The 22,348-nt window shown below is 28.2% G+C and overlaps 2 protein-coding genes across 8 annotated transcripts in view; one reads left to right on the top strand and one right to left on the bottom strand.

Annotated features, from left to right (window-relative positions):
* Positions 1 to 22,348, top strand: part of LOC107169061 (uncharacterized) — a 90,941-nt gene that overhangs the window by 8,696 nt on the left and 59,897 nt on the right. The window contains exon 2 of one of the 7 annotated variants that reach the window (XR_016189789.1): positions 19,004 to 19,188. The exons of the other annotated variants lie outside the window; for them this stretch is intronic. The gene's annotated coding sequence lies outside the window, so the exon portion shown is untranslated. The remainder of the gene's footprint in view (positions 1 to 19,003; positions 19,189 to 22,348) is intronic. 7 annotated transcript variants of the gene reach the window in all.
* Positions 6,377 to 6,938, bottom strand: LOC149061637 (uncharacterized). The gene is made up of 3 exons (XM_089216566.1): positions 6,813 to 6,938; positions 6,661 to 6,750; positions 6,377 to 6,504 (listed from the first exon to the last, which is right to left on the bottom strand). Exons 1-3 carry the CDS (start codon positions 6,923 to 6,925, stop codon positions 6,411 to 6,413), a joined length of 297 nt encoding a protein of 98 aa, XP_089072692.1. The 5' UTR covers positions 6,926 to 6,938; the 3' UTR covers positions 6,377 to 6,410.

Below are 22,348 nucleotides of genomic sequence, written 5' to 3'. Positions count from 1 at the left end.
TACCCACTTACACGCTTTTTTTTTCTTTTGAAATAATAACAATGGAATGAATATAGTATAAAACTATAAAATATTAAAATATCCTAAACTGACGAACCGTGTCCGCTCAGAATCGTTTTTCGTATACAATGATAATCCACTTTTAAATTATTACTGTAAGTACAGCAGAGCGATATCCACTTACCCAATTTTTTCAATTTGGAAGATAATTAATGAATGTTAGATTGCAGGGACAAAAAACGTTTTTGAAAACAAAAAATACATAAATATAAGATAATTATTAATTAAAACAAAAACGTCAAAAACGTCAAAAATTATAAATTATGTGTTTTATTAATTTTATAACAAATTTACATGTTATAAATCTTTATAAATCCTTAATAGGCATACAATATCTTATGAAAAAGTTCAAATGTATACAAAAAAAAGCTTTTAAGTGGGTGTCACTCTACTGTAGATTTGGTCACTGTAATGGATAGTATTAAATTTGAATTTAATGATATTCATTGTATTCGAAAAACAATTCTGAGCAGAGACGGTTTGTAAGATATTAAATTATATTTATCACTTATTTATTTTGTCATTATTATGTACTAAATTAAGTTGAATTCATATTATTTGTATATCATCATATTTGTTTATAATACTTCTTTCTACTGTAAATTATAGAAGTTAGAATAATATTTTTAAATTATAAAAAAATAAATAAAATTATTGGTCCATTTAATACATGATTTCGTCCAAATTTGAAATTGGGACAGATTTAACTACATAAGAGCAATCTTGCATTAAATTTTCAAATCTTAGATTTAAAAAAAATTTTTTTATGAATTTGAACATTAAAGTGTTTTTACGTATTTTGTCAAAATTTTAACTTTAAATATTTATAAAAAAAAACCCGTGCCAACAAATTTTTAATATTTTTTAATTTTCACTATAATGATATATCAGGAACCTTCTATTACATTTTCAATCGTTTCGACCCAACAAATACAATTTTATTGACATGTCTAACTGACTGTAACCAGCTCAAAAAAATTCCGTTGTTATACCCGTATGTGTTGTCTCCGTCTTACAAGTGCGTAACAACAAATTTTACGCTCAGCAGATCACGGGAAACTCCGTGAATTTAAAATTTAGAGTGAATTGACATCTTATAAAAATTAAAGTGAACATTATTATCGAGGGCTTCTCGTTCGCTTTTTATTATATTTTAATTTTAAAGCGAATTATGAGTATTTTATGATATACAAACAATTTATAATTTTAAAATACTCATAACTCACTTTAAAATTAAAATATAATAAAAAGCGAATAAAAAAGCCCTCGATAATAATGTTATTTTTAATTTTTATAAGAGGTAAATTCACTCTAAATTTTAAATTCACGGAGTTTCGAGTGATCTGCTGAGCGTAAAATTCGCCATGTTACGCACTTGTAAGACGGAGACAACACATGTGTGTATAACATCCTCTTAAGAGGCCGTCGTGGTAAAAGTGAAAAACATACAACGCTCAAGAGATGGCGTTGTATTCCGTATCGCCGCCGTCGCGGCTGGCCGTAACCACGTCCATCATCTACGCGCCGCGGCGCGTGTGTTATAATCGCGAGAGCGGTACATTATTATATCACGTACTGTCGTTATAGATGTTTCGCGTCAATGTAGTTGACCGTTGCGTAAATTGTCATCCAAGTATTTCTTACTATGTACTAGCGCACAGTACGTGGCTCCTAGTTCACGAGTCGCGACCTATTTATTAATTAAAGCCCCTGCTTACTTAAGAATATTAATCAATAAATAAAGCATACAAATAATAATACACCAAAACTTGATTTGTATTTCTAACCCAATTACTTTTTAAAATACATGTAATGACATGTAGTAACAATAATTTCATTACGATTAAATAGGTTTTTTTAGTAACTGTGTCACGTTTTTTACGATATTACTTATTAGTGACCTGAAGTACTTATCGTACGATATTTTCATCTCCAATTAGTATAACGTTTTAAATATTTTTGTTAGTATAAAATACATACCTGTTTACTTATTTTATTTTTAAACTTAATATAGGAAGTTGAGTGTTATACATAACATATTATATGAAATAAATAGAATAATACTTTAATTTTTTATATTATTTAATACAATAGCAATTTGCAGTAAAAAAACAATCTGTATACAAACTTATCATGTTCATATCATCTATATAAATATATATAATGTAGTGTTCGCACTAGGAGCTCCTGTCTCTGCGGTTAGCACCTAGAACTCGCACACCCTGGACTAGATACAATGAGCTAATAAATATAATAAATGTACAAGATAATTATAACAACAATATACAAATGGTTTATTACACATGAATAGCAATATTAATTTAACCGAGGTGATCAGTCTCAGCTAAAGAATACATATTAATAATGACAACAAATATTCTGTCCCATACCAGAATATCGATTTATTTACATATGGCCAAGGCCAAAGATAACGAACAACTGAACAGTACAATATATATATATATATACGTATACAAGGGAGAAGATGTTGAACGTTGTCTTGAGTTGACCGGAACAAATATTATGTTTTTCCACTAGATATGCAAACTGCAACCAATAATGAACAGTGAACTGCTGGAGCGAAGCGAGCTGCTGATGGTCAACAGACTAACAACTAAATATAATAATATTTATTTGTTATGAACTGGTAAAAGAACCACGAGGTTTAGATCCGAGCTGGACGGTGTGAATAGTATGCAGTATGTTTGCAATATTATTTAAGTGATTAAATTATTAATGTATAAATTAAAAGATACAATAGAGATACATATACAAATTTGGATTAGAGACAAATTTTTACTATTGAGAATTTAGATTCATATACAATGGATAACTAACGTATAAATAAGCTTATAAATATGTGATACGTACATATTGTACAATGTACATATTATCTATACACAAAGTGCATAATTACCTAAACGTACATAATATAATAAAATAAAATATTTAATATAACATAATGTACTTAAATATTTTACGCATATATTTTCCGCGATACTAAAAAACTATCGGTGACTAATTAATTTTATTTGTGACCATAAATCGTTACAGATGATTTTTAATTAGCGCGGCAAATGAACATGTAAAATATATTTACAAAAAGTTATATTTTATTATTATGCACGTAGGTATAATTATGCCCTTTTTACATACAAAATATTATAATAATATGTACATAAATAAAATAACATAAAAAATATTTTTTATTTTTAGATTCTGAACGAAGTGATTGACTTTACAATGATGTGTTTTTTTTTTTTGTGTGTGTACAGACTGTACAGCATAACTAGTCGAAATAATGCTTCGATTTCAAACTTTGGGGGTGGTTTCTGATGTAAAATTGAAGATCCTTGGTGCATTATAGAGGTCAAAAGTGAACATTTTCCGACAGTTTTCAAAAAAATCGAGAAAAACAAAAAAAAAAAATGACAGAAAAACGGGAATTTTTACGCAAAACCCGTTTTCGAGCAAATCGATTTTTTATATGGTTGTCATTCAAAAACTAATCACTGTAAATACTTGAAATTTTCGCCAAATGTTTATGTTAGTGTTATCTATATACAGTTTAATTTTCAAAAATTTTCGAATTTTTTTGAGTTATTTATAGACCACTGAAATTTTCGATTTTTTGAGAATTTTTTTATGAAGTGTCGGTAAAAAAATGTTGGACGACCAAAAAAACTTGAAAATTTAATACACGGTTCCTTATGAGTTGTTCTTATTGTAGCTAAAAAAAAATTAAAAAACGTTAGTCACAATTTTTTTTAATAAGCGTTTATACTGTTTATAGTTAAAATTTTTATGAAATATGTCGAAAACGCGAAAATTTGCAAGTAATTTTGAAGTTGAAAAATCATAAAATGTTTTTTGTTTATAACTAAGGATTAAAAATATAACACTAAGTTTTCCATAAGTTTTCCTTCAAATAGCTATAGAGAAAACTCGAAGCGTCGTTATAGGAAAAATTTTAAGTGCGTTTGAATTTTAAATTTTTTCGAAATAGCGTAACGATAACGATATATCCTCAAACGATTTTAAACATTTGTTATTATTCAAAAGTATAAGTCGTAGATACATGAAAATTTTACCAGTTATTTAGATTGGCATTTTCTTTACATGATTTAATTTTCAAAATATTTTGACTTTTTTTGAGGTATTTATAGACAACTGAAATTTTCAATTTTTCTGAAAAAATTTTTTTGAAGTGTTGATAAAATTTTTTGGCCCTATCAAAATACTTGAAAATTTAATACAAAGTTCTTCATAAGTTCTTCATACAGTGATTAAAAAATTACAAAAATACATAGGCACGATTTTTTTTATTAGCATTTGAAGTTCAAATTTTGACTAAATACATAAAAATTACGGCAATGTTCAAATTATCTTAGATCGAAATTCATAAAAGTTTTTCTTTTTATACCTAAAGCCGGATTCCCACGACTGGTGTACTTGCCAAATACGCCAATAATTGTACATTTGACCAGTGCACGAATATGGTGCTCACACGTCTGGCGTACTTGACAAGTACGCCAATACCGGAGCACTAGTGCAAGTAGCCAAGTACACTGTTGTCTGTTCCCATTGCTGGCTGTTATACGAACCGGTCGTGGGATCAATAATACAAGTATATTGGCCGTTCCTTTGACTTGTGTCACATTTACCGACAATCGCCGGGAACGACACCAGTGACAAATAATTGTACAAGTATGGCGATCCGACGGCATGGCAAGTAACCACCAGTGCCAAATATTGGCCAAATACACCAGTCGTGGGAATCCGGCTTAAGATTTGAAAATTTTATACAAGGCTCCTAAAATATTTATACAATATTATTTGAAAAATAAAATAAATATAATATAGTCACACATTTTTTTAATAAGCATTTACAGTTCAAATTTTGACTAAATACGTAAAAATCACGAAAATTCGTAAATTATTTTATCCTTGAAATTCATAAAAAAATTTCCTTTTAAATCTAAGATTTGAAAATTTAATACAAGATTCCTTACAAATTTGTCAATCTTTATCTCAAAAAAAATATCAACCGGAAATTCAAATTAAATTTTTATTAGCATTTAAATTTCAAATATTGACAGAAATTCGTCAAAACCATGAATATTTGCAAATTATTTTGTAGTTCAAAATTCATAATATCGTTTGTATTTATATCTAAGGTTATAAAATTTAACACCATGTTTTCCATAAGTTTTGCTTCAAATAGCTATAGAGAAAATTTGAAGCGTCATTATAGGAAAAATGTTTTGAGCGTTTGAGATTTAAATTTTTATGAAATCGCGTAATGATAACGATTAATCCTCAAACGAGTCAAACGAATTTAAATATTATTTGTTATATTTCAAAAATTATAAGTCGTAGATACTTGAAAATTCATATCGACACTTCAAAAAAAAATTTTCAGACAAATTGAAAATTTCAGTCATCTATAAATATCTCAAAAAAATTCAAAATATTTTGAAATTTAAATCATTTTAAGAAAACGCCAACCTAAATAACTGATAAAATTTTCAAGTATCTACGACTTATACTTTTTGAATAATAACAAATATTTAAAATCGTTTGAGGATAAATCGTTATCGTTACGCTGTTTCGTAAAAATTTAAAATTCAAACGCACTTAAAATTTTTCCTATAATGATTCTTCGAGTTTTCTCTATAGCTACTTGACGTAAAACTTATAGAAAACTTAGTGTTGTATTTTCAATCCTTAGTTGTAAACGCAAAAAATTTTATGATTTTTCAACTTCAAAATTACTTGCAAATTTTCGCGTTTTCGACAGATTTCGTAAAATTTTGAACTGTAAACGCTTATTAAAAATAATTGTGATTTACGATTTTTAATTTTTTTTAGCTACAATAAGAACAACTCATAAGGAACCGTGTATTAAATTTTCAAGTTTTTTTGGTCGTCCAACATTTTTTTACCGACACTTAATAAAAAATTCTCAAAAAAATACAAAATTTCAGTGGTCTATAAATAACTCAAAAAAATTCGAAAATTTTTGAAAATTAAACTGTATATTGATAACACTAACATAAACATTTGGTGAAAATTGGATATTGTTGGAAAACGTTTACTTTTGACCTCTATAATGCACCAAGGATCTTCAATTTTACATCGGAAACCACCCTCAAAGTTTGAAATCTAAGCATTATTTCGACTAGTTATGCTGTACACAGACACAAAAAAAAACCACACATCATTGTAAAATCAATACATTCATCACTTCGTTCAGAATCTAAAAAAATGTATATGATGTATGTTTTATATATAAAAATAAAAATTTATAGTAGATTTCATACAATAAAATGGCTATAAATTATTAATCTTTACCTAATTGTTTCCCTCGATGAGCATGGTGTTTGATTAACAGCTCCCAAGAAAAAAGTTGCCATAACAGATTCTATGGCCTCTGGATTGTGACTTAAAAATAATTACAATAAAATTGTATTATATAATTAAAAATCATACTAGTACATAGATTAAGTTTAATTATAACTTATTTTTAATTAATATTATAGTTATGGGGTATTATACATTTGAATAACAACCTAAAAATTATTACACTTAAAACTTTACCTAATTATTTCCTTTGATGAACATGGTGGTTGATTGTCAGCACCTAAGTAACATGATTCTACAATAGGTTCTGCGATTTTTGGATTGGGACTTTGTTAACATAATTTTAGTGAATTGTATTAAATTTATAATAATAATATATAGGTACCTACCTCTTAGTCTTATCACGAATTCCTAGAATATTCATCACTCGAGAACTCAGCGATTTTTTAACTGATAATTTTTTTGATGCGCAGCGACGAGTTTTTTTGCTGAGTTGATCCATTTTCACGTGAATAAATAATTTAAAAATATATAAACCGTAATAAAAATCTAGCGAAAATGTATTAGTTACTAGTTTACTTCTACCAATAATAACTGGCGTGAACAGTTAGACATGCAGGATGTCAATATTTGAATCCATTTATTTCAATATTTAATGTTTTATCATTAATAATTAAATAGTTAAATAATTGTTATTTATTTAGAGATTTTCTGTTATGTTATCGACGACGTGAATAAGATAACACATAAAGACATATACGAATCAAACATATTACATATAAATTATAATTGACCTAAGTCCTATCGGCTATACAAATTATCATTCGCAGCATTTTTTTTTTTTTGAAAATATACACATAACTTCCAAGAGTCTCCGTAAAATTCTAATTTTACATAGATAGGTAGATACTTTTTATACACAAGTATAATTCTATAATTATCATATCATATCATAACCTAACCTACGTATTTTATACTGAAGATTATAGCATAAAATATTATTCATAAATAATATATAAATGAATCACTAATTGAAACAAAAATTATTAGGGTACGTTATAAAATAAAAATGCGTGGGCAGGTGGGTAAATTTTTTTAACTGCTCGTGCTCTCAAATTACCTTTGTGCGCCAATAGAGGAATATAATTACTACAGTATACTTGCACCTTACAAATATAATATAAATTAATAAACAATGTAATACTGTAAAATATATTCGTAAATTAGTAATATTATATAAATCGTTTAATGTTTCAGCAAATTTTGTTTGACAGACAATAATAAAATTGGCGTATATTATGCTGATTAAATGTTAATTAATATACAAAAACAATAATTTGTGTACTTAGTATTATGAAATATTACATACTTATTTATCCATCGTTGATATTTTTTTTCACAGCGTATGATTTTAAGTTTTTTACATAATATACAGTTATACTGATTTAAATGTAAAAAAATTCATCTGAAATATCAAATATTCAATTTTATCGAATAGTTTACTACAGTTTGAAAAAAAAATTGTTTTCTCGCTGATTAGTTACAGTTTTAAGATTTGGTTCCATTTTGCGTAAAATACGATAGTAATAGGAATACGAAAATTGGAAATGTAAAATAATATTATTCAATGACAAAATTATTATTTTCATATTGACAATTTGGCTATTTATAACCAGCGTGCGGCCGAGATAGATAACCAGTTTTGACCTATGGAGCGGTACCGCTGCTTATGAACGCGGGGTGGTGGCAGAAGTACTGTTCAAAATGCTGCCAGTGTAGTCACTAGAGCAGCACATGACGACGGCGAATTCATGATTTTTTTTGCCAAAAACATACTTTTTTATTTCCAATAGTACTCAGGCCTCGTTGATCGTAGAAACATGATTTTAGTATCAAAATAATCACGAGAAGTTGTACTTAAAAATCTTGGAACAGATTTTCGATACCTCAATTTGCTGATTTTATATAATTTTTTAAAAAAATTAAAATTTGTTACAAACTTCAAATGCAAATAAAATTGGTTAGAAAATATAAATCAAAAATCTGTTCCAAGATTTTTAAGTGCAACTTCTCGTGATTAATATGATACTAAAATCATGTTTCTGCGATCAATGAGGCCAGAGTATTATTGGAAATAGAAAAGTGTTTTTACGGTCGATTTTTTCCTCCCGTGACGGTCTCTTAAGTATTTTTACTGACCTAAAAGGTGATGATACACACAAAAAAAAAACAAGCATCGTTCTAAAATAAATACATTCATCACTCTGCTCAGAATCTATAATTACAATATTACATTTTTTAATAACTTAATATTCATGCAATAACAAATGAAATAAGGGTATATTATAAGGATGGTTCATACACCACCGATAACAAAATTTTCAAAAACATTAATCGCAAACGATTTGTAAGCACTTACCATTGTTTTAAAAACATTTAAACGTAAATTAAAAAAAAAAAAAAAACGTTTTACATTCCTGATAAGCTACGTCTTATGGTTATATGTATCATTCTGTTTGTAAATAACATTTTAATATCTTGCATTGAAAATTAAAAAAAAAATATTATAATATTCTTTGGCTTTTTGCCCTATCAAGTATAATATGTTTTTAATTACATAATAAATGAAGTCTAAAGAGTTTTGGATTATCTGATGTAAAATTATAGATACTTCAAACAGTTACTTAAGCTTCTAATAAATTAAACTGTACTAAAATATTTTAACATGTTATGTATAACATGTTGAAAGTGTTTAGAAAAGTAATTGTAGGTAATTAAAATATTTAGAAATATACATGGAAGTATTAGAAAGTACATGGAACATACTTGGAAGTACATGGAAGTATACGGAAATACATGGAAGTACTTGGAAGTACTGGGAAGTATACGGAAATACATGGAAGTACACAGGGTTGGAAGTTTGGTGTACAAAAAATTGACTAGTGGTTTACCCCCCTGGTTTTTGTTATTCAAAGGTATTTTTTTGGTACTTTCAAATCAATAATGTTATTTTAATAAATACGTCGTTACGACCCACCAGTCGACTGTTTTCCCTCAGTATTTATAGTAGAATTACTAGAATTATCAAAATTCCACAACGCATAGGTAAGAACTTTATCTGTCACGTAGTGTTGTTATTAGGTATTTTGATTTCACAAACTAATAATTATTAAATTAGGGACATTTTAAATTTATTGAAAATAATATAATATCTTAAACATATAATAATAGTAATTAAAAAATATAAAAATTTAATTATTCAAATATAAAAGATCTGTAAATAATATAATAGAATAATATCACAAGGCAAGAATGGCATTGGCTGAATTCCGTGTGCATTTTTAGGAGAAATTAATCGGAAAAAACAAAAGCTAGTAAAAAAATTGAAGTTCGATTGAACATGTTATGCCAACGTTTTGATGAAGACAAATCTGCAGATATTCCTAATTTTTAGGCCATTAAGTCAAAAATATAATATGAAAGAGATTTTTATATCTGAATAATTACATATTTCTATTTTTTAAATAATATTATAGCCTATAGGACATATTTTATTCAATTTTTTATTATTTTGCGAGGGGTGCATATCTGAACAAATACATTTTTATATTTTTTAAATAATATTATTAAGTATATGTTTAAGATATTATATTATTATATAAGATTTTCAATAAATTTAAAATGTACCTAATTATGTATATAAATACTTATCTACGATAATTTTTAATCCTAGAATTATTTTCAAAAAAATATGTAACATGTATTATACCTATGGGCTATGTATACCTATATATACCTACCTAACCTATATGATAAAAGACTGAACTTACGAGAAATAAAATATTAATTTGGAGACTTTTCATCCGTGGGACTTTCTTACCGGGGACTTTTTTTCCGTGGACGTTTTTTTCGTCCACTGTTACGTACTCTATTCATATAATATTATACACAACAATTTGATTTCTCCTTTTCTTTTTTTACACAGTATACACTATATACATTATCCATTATAAAACATTTATAGTACATCTTTATGATAGTAAATTAGACTGTCTAATTTGCTTGATGTGTATTGTGTACAGACGTTCTCGCATCACTAAATCCAATTCGAAAATTTCAAACTGAAGTTGACAGCTGATCTGTGGACCTGAGAGGCTGAAAACAATAGTTGAATAGGTGTCATCGTTGGCATGTTATTTAATATTTTTCATAGTTTTCAAATCCTCAATTATTAATATTATTATTTGTATAAGTATTGTACAGCTGACTAGTTATTGAGTTATTAGTCACTAATTATCTACCTAATAAGTTAATAAATTTTAACTTGGTATTATAAGTTTGCGTTTGAAAATGGTTGTCATTGGTTAACTAAATAGCCTATACGGGAGAAGGCTGAACTTCATCATGTTTTTTTAAAAATAATTAGTTCTCAAATTTTCATTAAATTAATACATTTAAAAAAGAAATCCATCTAACAGAATTAATTTGATTTGTCTTGTATTTATAGGTATTTCCTCACCACATGTTATGTCACAGTATTTTTTACTTCGCACCATCATACATTAATTGAATAAACGAATCTCCTTTATTACCTTCGTCCTTCGTACATATAACCCAAAATATAACAACTGGATGTACAACGTTAATTTTAATTATTATATAACTTTCTGAGCATTATATTTTATATAGCATAAAAATATGAATATAGTTAAATCTCCCAAAAATGTACCCGATCGAATTAATGGTGTAATATTGATGAATTGCTAATTATCAGCTGCTGAATTAATACATAGGTACCATATAATATTAAGTAATAATTGGAAGTTTATCAAACACTATTGAAAATAAACAGTTATCGGCGAAGTCACGTATTTTAGGACGCACTTATTTTACATCCCGTGTACGGTCATTTTTTGACCTGAGAGATAAAATATCTTATACAATAGCCAATATCCATATATATATGTACATTGTAAATGTTTGGGGTTCTGTAGATGTCTATATGACTATATGGCTATATATATATATATATATACATATATAGCAACAGACGGTCGGCGGTGACTGGGTAGGACAAGGGTAGGAAATTAATTGTTATTTTTACAATGAGAACCTTAGTAGTCCGATCTGGCGACCAGGGATAAAACCGCTCCAGTCACATCCGTACTCAGAATTGCAGGTTATTGTTAAATTGGATTTTCGATGCATTGTGTTACATTTTGTAGATATAATTGTACACCATTTTAAGGTGCGTCCCCACTGCATGCGGCTAGGCTGCGCGGCTTAGCCGGGTGGCCTGGCAGCTCGGCTTTAGCCGCTCGGCCTACCCGTCCCCACTACAATCGGCTTTTTACCATATATAATATAAATACATTAATTTTAAAAATTTACATATTTACACCATATACTTGTTACCAAAAATGTTAGTTAAAAACAATGAAATATGTGCAAAATACGTACCTAGATAGATTTTCAAAAAAATTATATTAAAGAGGATTGGAAGCGGTGATTTTCTGTCTTTGTCTAACACACGTGGAACATAGAATACGCCAGACAAAAATTAAGGTACTTCTAGTTGTTCCCTTTAAAATATGTAAAGATGTATACACTATACAAGTTTACTTTGCATCGGTCGAAGCACTTTTATATAAGAATAAATATTTTTAATTTTACGAATTTGTCAATTTTTTTATTAAATATATTAAAAATATGCTTCGACTGATGCAGGGTAAACTTGTATACCAATTCAAAAATCTTTACATATTTTAAATCGGGCAACTAGAAGTACCTTAATTTTTGTCAAGCGTATTGTATGTTCCACGTGTGTGTTAGACAAAGATAGAAAATCAATGTTTCTAATCCCCTTAATTAAAATAATTATAGTAATTTTATTTAAAAATTAGTTTTTAGATTCTGAACGGAGTGATGAATGTATTGATTTTACAATGATGTGTGTGTCTGTGTACACTGTACAGCAGGGGTCGCCAACCAGTCGATCGCGATCGACTGGTCGATCTTTCTAGGAATGTAGGTCGATCATTATAAAAATTAATTTTACCATTATCGGTCGATCGCGTAATAAATAATCGGATAATGCGGATTGCTATATTGTATTCTTAGAATTTACCATTATCGGTTAATCATAATACATAGTCAGAATTATTGTCAGTTATAGCTCGACCGTCAATTAGTCGTCACGTGCAAGTGTGCAACGCGTTTATGTTCCGTATATTTTCGTTAATAAGTTGCAAATTTATTTAGAATTTACAACAAATAAAAAGTGTAAAACTTATCATTTTAATCAGGAATGGGAGTTGGAGTTTTTTTTTGTTGACATTAAAGGCAAGTGCGTGTGTTTAATATGCCGAGATACTCTTTCTATTTTCAAACGTGGACAGTGTACAGCATAACTAGTCGAAATAATGCTTCAATTTTAAACTTTGGGGGTGGTTTCCAATGGAAAAGTGAATCTGCTTGGTGCATTATAGAGGTCAAAAGTAAAATTTTTCAAAAGCAAAAGAACAAAAAAAAAAGTGACAGAAAAACGGGAATATTTACGCAAAACCAGTTTTCGACCAAATCGATTTTTCTATATGGTTCTAATTCAAAAACTAATCACTCTAAATACTTGAAATTTTCACCAAATGTTTATGTTAGTATTATCTATATATACTCGTAGTTTAATTTTCAAAATATTTTGACCTTTTTTTTAGTTATTTATAGACAACTGAAATTTTCGATTTTTATGAGAATTGTTTTTAAAATGTTGGTAAAAATATTTTGGATGACCAAAAAAACTTGAAAATGTAATACAAGGCTCCTTATGATTGTAGCTAAAAAAAAATTAAAAATCGTAAATCACTATTTTTTTTTTATAAGCGTTTATACCTAGTTCAAATTTTTACAAAATCTGTCAAAAACGCGAAAATTTGGAAGTAATTTTGAAGCTTAAAAATCTTAAAATTGTTTGTGTTTATAACTAAGGATTAAAAATAGAACACTACGTTTTTCATAAGTTTTCCTTCAAATAGCTATAGAGAAAACTCGAAACATCATTATAGGAAAATTTTTAATTGCGTTTGAATTTTAAATTTTTACGAAATAGCGTAACGATAACGATTTATGCTCAAACGATTTTAAACATTTGTTTTTATTCAAAAATTATAAGTCATATTTGAAAATTTAACAAGTTATTTAGATCTATGATAATATAAGGTATTATGAATTATGATAACTACATACAATGTTTTTGGAAAAATTGATTAACCATGCCTTATGCAAAATGCGTCCTAATTAAAAAATAAAATATTTGTTTCAAAATAGAATACATGACAATTTTTAAATATAATATATCCTAGACTGACAAATCATCTCCGTTCTGAATCGTTTTTCGTATACAATGATACCTATCATTGCATTCAAATTTAACCTACCCTAGTCAGAGGTCCACCCCACCCCCTAATGTACAGCAGAGCGATACCCACTTACCCGCTTTTTATAATAATTAGAGAATATCATCTTAAATGACTTATATTAATTACAATACCATTTTGTATAAAAATCATCATTTGGCCGATCGGCCATCGTCCCCACTAAATATGCCACGCGGCTTTCTTTGATGTTTACCGACAACCATGGGGAACCCGCGGCTTCGGCCGATCGGCTATAAAAGCCACGCGGCCTCGCGTCTACACCAAAATATTGAAGCCGCACGCCAGTGGGGACGCATCTATTATGGACTGGATTTAGGACAATCGATCCCCGGACAATTGGTCCCCGCGAAAAAACGCAGTATGCGGACAATTGGCCCCCGTCATAATTTATACACGGACAATTGGTCCCCGGCTTAAAAGTTAAAAACAAAATATTTTACAAAAAAAAATTAAAAGTTAAATACTTAAATATGATGGGAGAGTGGTCATCTTCATTTAATTTGTTGTCAAAATGTTTAAATTTTAAAAGAAAAGAATAATCACATCATATATCGCACATTAATTCCGCGCACCCAACTCGGCGAGTGGGTGCAGAATGCAAATAAACTAGGCAGTAGACAAGAGTACTTACAAGACATGCCAAAAAAGTATAATAATAATAATAATATAAAAAACTTTGGGACATTTTTTTACATTTTACATAATAGTTATAGTACTATGTAATATAAATTATTTTCATTTTGAACTTAACATAAGGTGTAATCAGGTTTTAAATTAGACAAGGATGAAATGTATCTTTAAGACACCCGTCGATCATTTAAATTCCAAAATAATACAAATATAGTTTCATTTTTGAAAAGGCATTTAAATCGAGCCCTAATCATTACAAAATACTGTCTGAGATAGAATAATTATACCTACTCGTATACCTATTCAAAAAATATTGACCGGGGACCAATTGTCCGTGTATAAAATTATGACGGGGACCGATTGTCCGCATACGGCATTTTTATGCGGGGACCAATTGACCGTTTGCCTATGGACTAATTTTCTTCGATTTCATAACATTTCGGGAACATGACCTTCGACATATTTTACAGCATACTAAACGTTATTTTAGGCCATTGGAATACGGTCAGTTATAATGTTATAAATATTTTATATAAAAATTAGTTAAATATAAATAATAGCATTGATTATAAATACCTACTATAGATTGCTCACTGGCCGTGTTTTCGGCGGCGTGGTAATAATCGGATGCCGCTACAAGGCGCTGCGGACACTTGGCTAGTTAGATTGGATAACGCTGTAATCGCTAGTAGTAGTCTACGCATGCGGCGGCGGCGGCGGCGGCGTTCGGCGGGCGCAGCGCAGAGCCGCAGACCGCAGTCCGCAGACCGCAGTCCGCAGTTCCACTTCCATTTTATTATGTTCATTATAAATAATTAATTACTTATTTCACGAGTCTCATTTCATGAAATTGAAAGTTACGACTCACAAATATGCCAAATGGCAGTTACCTAACCTAACCTATACAAAATTAATAAAATAATATGACTGCATTTCGTAGAATCACTAAATATTATTGATACATCTACAAAATAAATTACAATTTGATATGATATTTTAATATTACGATGTTAACATATTATCAAGCATCGCAAACATTGGATATTTTTGAAGGTCCTTTAGAATAGGTACCTATCTAAAAGAAAAACAGAAAACTATTGGATAACTCAAAAACACTTATTTTAATTCAAATGTCAACTATTTATTTTCTCTCTCTAGTCCATGCTCAACATAGGTAAAACGCATGGAACAAATCTAGTTTAGCGCTCACGCGAATTTTTAACTTTTTTTTTGAAACCTAGGTAAATCGACGTTTTAAAAGTATTATATTCCTTGTATTAGGTAAAATAGAGCGTTTTGCGAATGCGTAAAACACCGAAAATTGTTATTTTTTTGATTATGCAGAAGTATTAACAGTTTATTAGTAACAGTTATAATTACGTATTATATCGACGACAGTCGACCACACGCGTATAACTGATGTCTTATTGTCGACCTAAAAATTAGTAATATGGATTGCGTAACGTGGGCCAAATTAAAAATAGTTAGTTGAAAAATATTAAAAATATTAAAAATTAAAATCAATAAAAATCTCGAAAATTTGAAAAGTAGCTTGGCCGATTTCAAGAAGACATAATAACGATGGTTTCAAGTGAAAACATAAACTGTATCAGACATGCGTTAAACTTAAAGATAATAGAAACTATAAACAAAATTAAATTTTAGCAGTCTGTGCAACGACGACTCTGTAGACAAGAGTAGGAAATGAATTTCTCTTTTTGATATTGTGGACCTTTGAGGGCTGATCTGGTGACTGGTGATAAAACATATCCAGTCACATCCGTACTCAGAATAGTAGGTTTTATTAGTTGGCAAGGGCGAACGCAGGGGGGGATTAACCACGAAATAGCAGGTACAAAAAATAAAATTATCTTACCTACAAATGTATTACTAATAAAGTAATACAATTTCAAAAAATTAAAATAAATTATTAGTTATTAAAAAGTTTCCCTTCTCCTATGGTTTGTAAATCAATGTATACAGTAAAATTACCATTAACATGTATGATAAATATGACAGTATGTTATAAGTGTCATAACTTATTTATAACTTATCAACATCGGTGTCTGCCAATTTGATGATGTACCTACGTAATGTAGACAGATGACGAGTGTAATTACCGTCTACGGGAAATTCATATATATAATGGCAAAAAAACCGAGACGTATAGATCTTGTTTTATAATTTAAATTGAAATGACAAATTTTAATAATTAATTATTAATCTATGATATGTAATATGTATATTATGTATAATGTATACAGGGCCGTAGTAAGAGGGGCGAGAGGTGCCTACGCCTCGGGCGCAAAAATGAAAATTTGCATTTTATGTTAAAAATTACAACGGACAATTTGTATATTTTACTTACAAAAACTTCAACGTATTCTATATTATTTGAGCAATTTTTGAAAATAATATCTAATGATCATAATATCTTTACATTATATAAAAGTATAAAACCAATACTAGTTAATAAATACAATCGATCAATGTACAGAAAGTCTTTAGACTTGAGAAATAATACTATTCTATTCTTATATGATGTATATTGTGTCCGTACTACGTAGTCAATATTATATGTTTAAACATTAAACATAATAATATAATAATACAGTAAGGCCTCGTAATCCGAACGAGATTGGGGAAAGGGGTCGTTTGGATTAGCGATTTGTTCGGATTACCTACCTAAAAAAAACATAAATTTTAATGTAATTTCAATTTATGAAATTTCATTTTTATTCGTATTAATCGTATAAAAACTCGTAATTTCAAAAGACAATGAATACATAAAAATATTAATATATTTATGAACTTTACCGTTTAAAATATTGATTTTTTTTTTGTACACTGGTTCCAATTATGAATTGGTATGCCTTGTCCCATATAATCGAAAAATTGTATTACCAGAAAATATTATTTATAAATACATACATAATAATATGTACATATTATGGCGATGAGATAATTCTCAAGCCCGTTCGGATTACTGCGTCTTTCGGATTAGCCTGTTTTCGGATTATCGAGGCCTTACTATATTATTGTAGAGATTATCTATATTAGTTGTTATTTTTATTAAGTTGTTTTGTAGAAATGTGGAATTACCAATGATGTTTACGTTCTCGGTGTGCGTCGACCGTCGACGACGCCACGACGATAACGAATCGTTTTTCATTTATTGGTAACTAATTATTATTATTTTGTTAAACCATTCTGTTTCTAACCTCCGCCAAGATTAAGTACACAATTATCATTTTGAGAGTTTAAATAGTTAGTTTTTTATTTAATTCATTATTTTATGCTCCGAATGACAAAAGTAACCATCTCAGAGTCTACCATCTAGAATTTACAGTATAGTGTATAATTTGTATAATATTAATTTATACATACAGACATACAATTAGGTAAGTATATACTGTACATAAAAATAATGATTTTAAAAAATTAACTGTAATATCAATAAAATATATAAATTATTATAGTTTTTGGCGTTAAAGAGTGTTTTACGTTGGTCGGTAAAACATGACGTTTTTGAGTGCAATTAATTTGTGCAAAACTTATTTTTATCTCGTCATTGATCGGAATATCGATGATTTGAATAGGAAATAGATTTATATTAATTTTTATTTAGGTATATATTACCTACGGAGTACGGATTTAGTTGCTACGGCACTGAATGTATATAGTATAAGTGTCTAAAATAAATAGTAAAAGTATAATACAGTATGAATAATATGATATTTATGAATGCCTACTTTAAATTTTTTCAAAACCCCCCGACATTTTTTCCTGCGTTCGCCCCTGTTTGTTGGGTTCATAGGCCTTATACTTATAGGCGGAACATGTATAGTAGTTACTTAGGTATGTTGACGATATTCTGCGTCCCACGAAGCACCGAAGCACATCGCACGATGCACATGCACACTAGCGACGCATGATAAAAATTAATATTACTATATTGTATAAATATTGTAGGATTGCTGTTATCATTATTCTTTACACACATGTTGGGTGTTGTTTAATTTTTTGATCTTTTTGTCATTTAATTTTTATATTTTTAAAAATTATTATAAAATGGTTACCTACTCGTTATATTATATTAATTAATTTGAAAGATAGGAATAATGGATTAATAAAACCATCTAGTGATGTAGTAGACATTTGTTTAATAGCCAAAAGGGTTTTTACTTCATTAATGAAGTATTTGATATAATTATTACTAAAAGAAATTAGGTATATAAGTAATAATTAATTATTTACCATTAAAATTAGATTTTAAGAAAACCTTTTTGAAATGGTAGTAATGTTTTTTTCCCGTTAACTCTCATACTGAAAATGAAAGAATTCATTTTATTCAATAGTTTTTTTTGATTCAAAATATCAAGTCATTAACATGATACACCATTGTCATATTTATGGCTGGTGTTCATTAAGTCAAACCATTCATTAAATAAACTTATAGTTTCAGATTCCTAAAAAAATATATTCATGCATAACTAAAACATTTTTTATTTTTGTAGGTGATTTGACTAGTTTTTAAAAGTTTTAACTTGCATCCTTCCAATTATCAACTATCAAGATTAAAGTATCCTAGCTCTCCACAAAAGGCTATTGCTTTGGATACAGAATTTGAAAATGTCTGAGCTGCTAGCTTAACGTTCATCCGTGACGTCCCTTCAACCAACAGATAACAATCAGTAATTTTGTATGCAATTTTAAAATATGGTCTTTACTTATTTTAATTAAGTCTTTTAAAATATTTTTCCCAATAAATTTGTTATTTGGCAAAATAAAGCCTCTGAAAAATTATTATTATTTTTTTTTTTAAATTTAATAAGTATACAATAAAATTATTAGATTGCATGAAATGGTTTCTGGCTAATTTTAATAAATGTGGAACATCTGCGAACACATACACTTTGTTGTTTGATACTGGATGTAAGAATGCCACATTAGCTGTGGATATGTTCAAATCTCTCCGTAAACCAATGTTTGTAGATCCCATATCGCTTATCATTGCAACAACATAATAATTAGCTTCACGCAAATTTATTAATAAATCAAATAATAAGTTTGATGTCATGGGTGTGTCATAATTGTAAAATATTGGTTGTTTCCAATTTGAAAATGGGCCTATGTTAAAAGTGTTGTATTTAGTGTTAACAAAATATATATTATTATTATTATTATTGTTTATTTATATATTATTATATGTATGTACTTATCTGTAGTTTACAATTACCTCTAACAACAACTGTTTGGACACTTCTATGAGGGCCTTTAAATTGCTCATTCATTCGATCATAGCACATTCGTTTTGAAACATAAGTTTCGTCAAGTGCTATTACACTATATCTTTCAATATCAGTCATAATATTAATCATAAAATACCTGACGGATATAATATTACATATATTGTTTTACCTTTAGATTTCATTAATTTTAGTACATAAAACAATATTCCATGATTAACATTAAAGGTTGATGCCCAACGTCTAAGATATGATAATGCTATAACATAAAATTATTACAAACATACAATTTTATATTCCATTCAGAAATATAATATATTTTCTAGTAACCTGGCAAGGAGAAGTTCTTTTTAAATAAAACTCTGTGAGCCTTTGGACTAACACTATGTAAAGATATAGCAGATGCTTTATCTTCTGATTTCCACTTAAAAACTTTTTTTAGGAGGGAGAAGTAAATCAATTTGTGTTGATGTAAAAAGTTTTGGCAATATTTGTGTAAACCGTCCTTCAAACCTCAACTCCTCACTATTTAGTACTTTATTTTGTTCCGAGGTTAGTTTTTTCAACTGCACATTTTCTTGTTGTAACAATTTTATCTGGTTCTTTAAACTAAACATTATAACAATATTTTCATAACACATTTTTATTAAATCATATAATTATATTGTTATTCCTTTATTTATATATTACATAACAATTAACATAATAGATATAGCTAAAACACAGGCTTACATAAAATAAGTAATAACAATAGTTATTGTGATAAATTATACAGATAATTCAATATTTATATAAAAGAAATAAAAAAATGTACAATGTATTAAAGTATTATCATCAATTAGATAAATGTAAGAGTAAGTTAATAAGTTGTATTGTTAATGTCATAAAAATAATTTTCTTCATGTAAAATGATATGACTGCTTAATGTCAAATACATGATCTTGATTGAAAAGGCTGATTTTAAAAAGCTATCTTAAACAAATCAAGAACAAGTATTTTTCATTATGAGTAGTGAGTGCCAATAATCAGGAACTTTGTTTTATTGAATTTCTTGTGACAACTAACTAAAAAAAACAGTTACATACATGCAGAATAGACTATAGAAGATAAACAAATAGTTAAACATATAAATATTAATTTTCAAATATCACTAAAATATGTTTTTCTTATTGAGTTAGATTCATTTAAATGTAATATGCTATAATACACATAGAACAAAATAAACATTAAATATTTGTATATAACTATTAATTATGACAAAGATACATTTTCAAATTTATATTATTTAAGACTTGGAAGTTATCATATTGCATATATTTGTATACAAATTACACTACAATTGAAAAATATTTGCATACTGTAGCTAAATTCTTATGCAAATATGTATAAACAATCAAACAATTTAAATGCTGGAATAGAACAGTGCATTTTACAATAATATATAGAAGTATTACTTTTCTACTTGAGTTTTAGATGTCTTATCAATACTTACAACATCAGTTTTAGATGTCTCATCAATACTATCAACTACTAAATCATAATGGTCTGGTATAATATAGTAAATCATTGCACGGCTCTCTAATGTTTGAATAACATTTATTAATATTTTTTTAATTTGTTTTTTTATAAAATGGATTCGGTTATTATAATTAATTGACCTTATACAAGAAAACTTCCTGATGGTTTGTATATAATTTCAACATTGGTAGAATTATCTTTTGAGCGAGGAGTCAAACGGATAGCATTCTTCTTTAAGCTTCCGTTTACCAGTGCTTGTATCATCATAATGATACATGGGAAAATGAAGGGAGCAAATATCATTTACAAATTATTATTTAACAAACAAATATTTATAAAATATAAAATTTAATATAAGGAATATATGCATAAACAATGGTAGTATTCTATATAATAGGTAGTTTGTTCATAAATATATTGACTATTGAGTATTGGGAATTATATTTTATGTGTGAATAGACAATAGGTTCAAATATAAAATAAAGCAAAATGTTTAATATAGTTTACATACTAAATTTCTAACAGAAAAGAATAATTATTTAATTAGTTTACATCAAACCTGAATCAAAACTAATATTTTTCTCTATTCCTGAAAGAGCTTGTTGAGCCCATAGTTTCCTAAAAAAGAGTGGTCTTTCGGAAATCGCTGGAGTGTAACAGGTTGTTCGACAGTATTCCACTTGACCTTTTTAAATCCACTGAGGAAATTTAAAAAGCAGAAAACTGGGATGTTTCAATGATTGTATTAAATGAATAAGTAAACAAATCTAATTAATATTAATAAAGAAATTGTCAAATTGAATTAATAAGATGTAAACATTGTAGTATCCTAGTGATATCATATTATAATAATTTCAAATTATAAAATATTGGCGCCAAAATTATAGCGTATCAGTACACTGGGAAAGATAAGGGATCGTCTATAAGCATAAGGTCAATGATTGGATCAATTGGTTTCCTTACGCCCCCCACCCAAAATTGAGCATGTACAAATATCATTGATAATTTTCTACCACTACAAATCATTACTTCGCCACCTGTATCGTCGGACGGATGTGCGCTGGCACTTAGTAGAAATTCGAATTTTGAAGAGTT

The sequence above is a fragment of the Diuraphis noxia genome, unplaced genomic scaffold (assembly GCF_037042655.1).
Source record: "Diuraphis noxia isolate RWA-SAM2 unplaced genomic scaffold, SU_Dnox_SAM2 contig0001, whole genome shotgun sequence".
Lineage (NCBI taxonomy): Eukaryota > Metazoa > Arthropoda > Insecta > Hemiptera > Aphididae > Diuraphis > Diuraphis noxia.
Note: the sequence above shows the minus strand (reverse complement) of the source record. Positions and strands in the feature narration are given on the sequence as shown.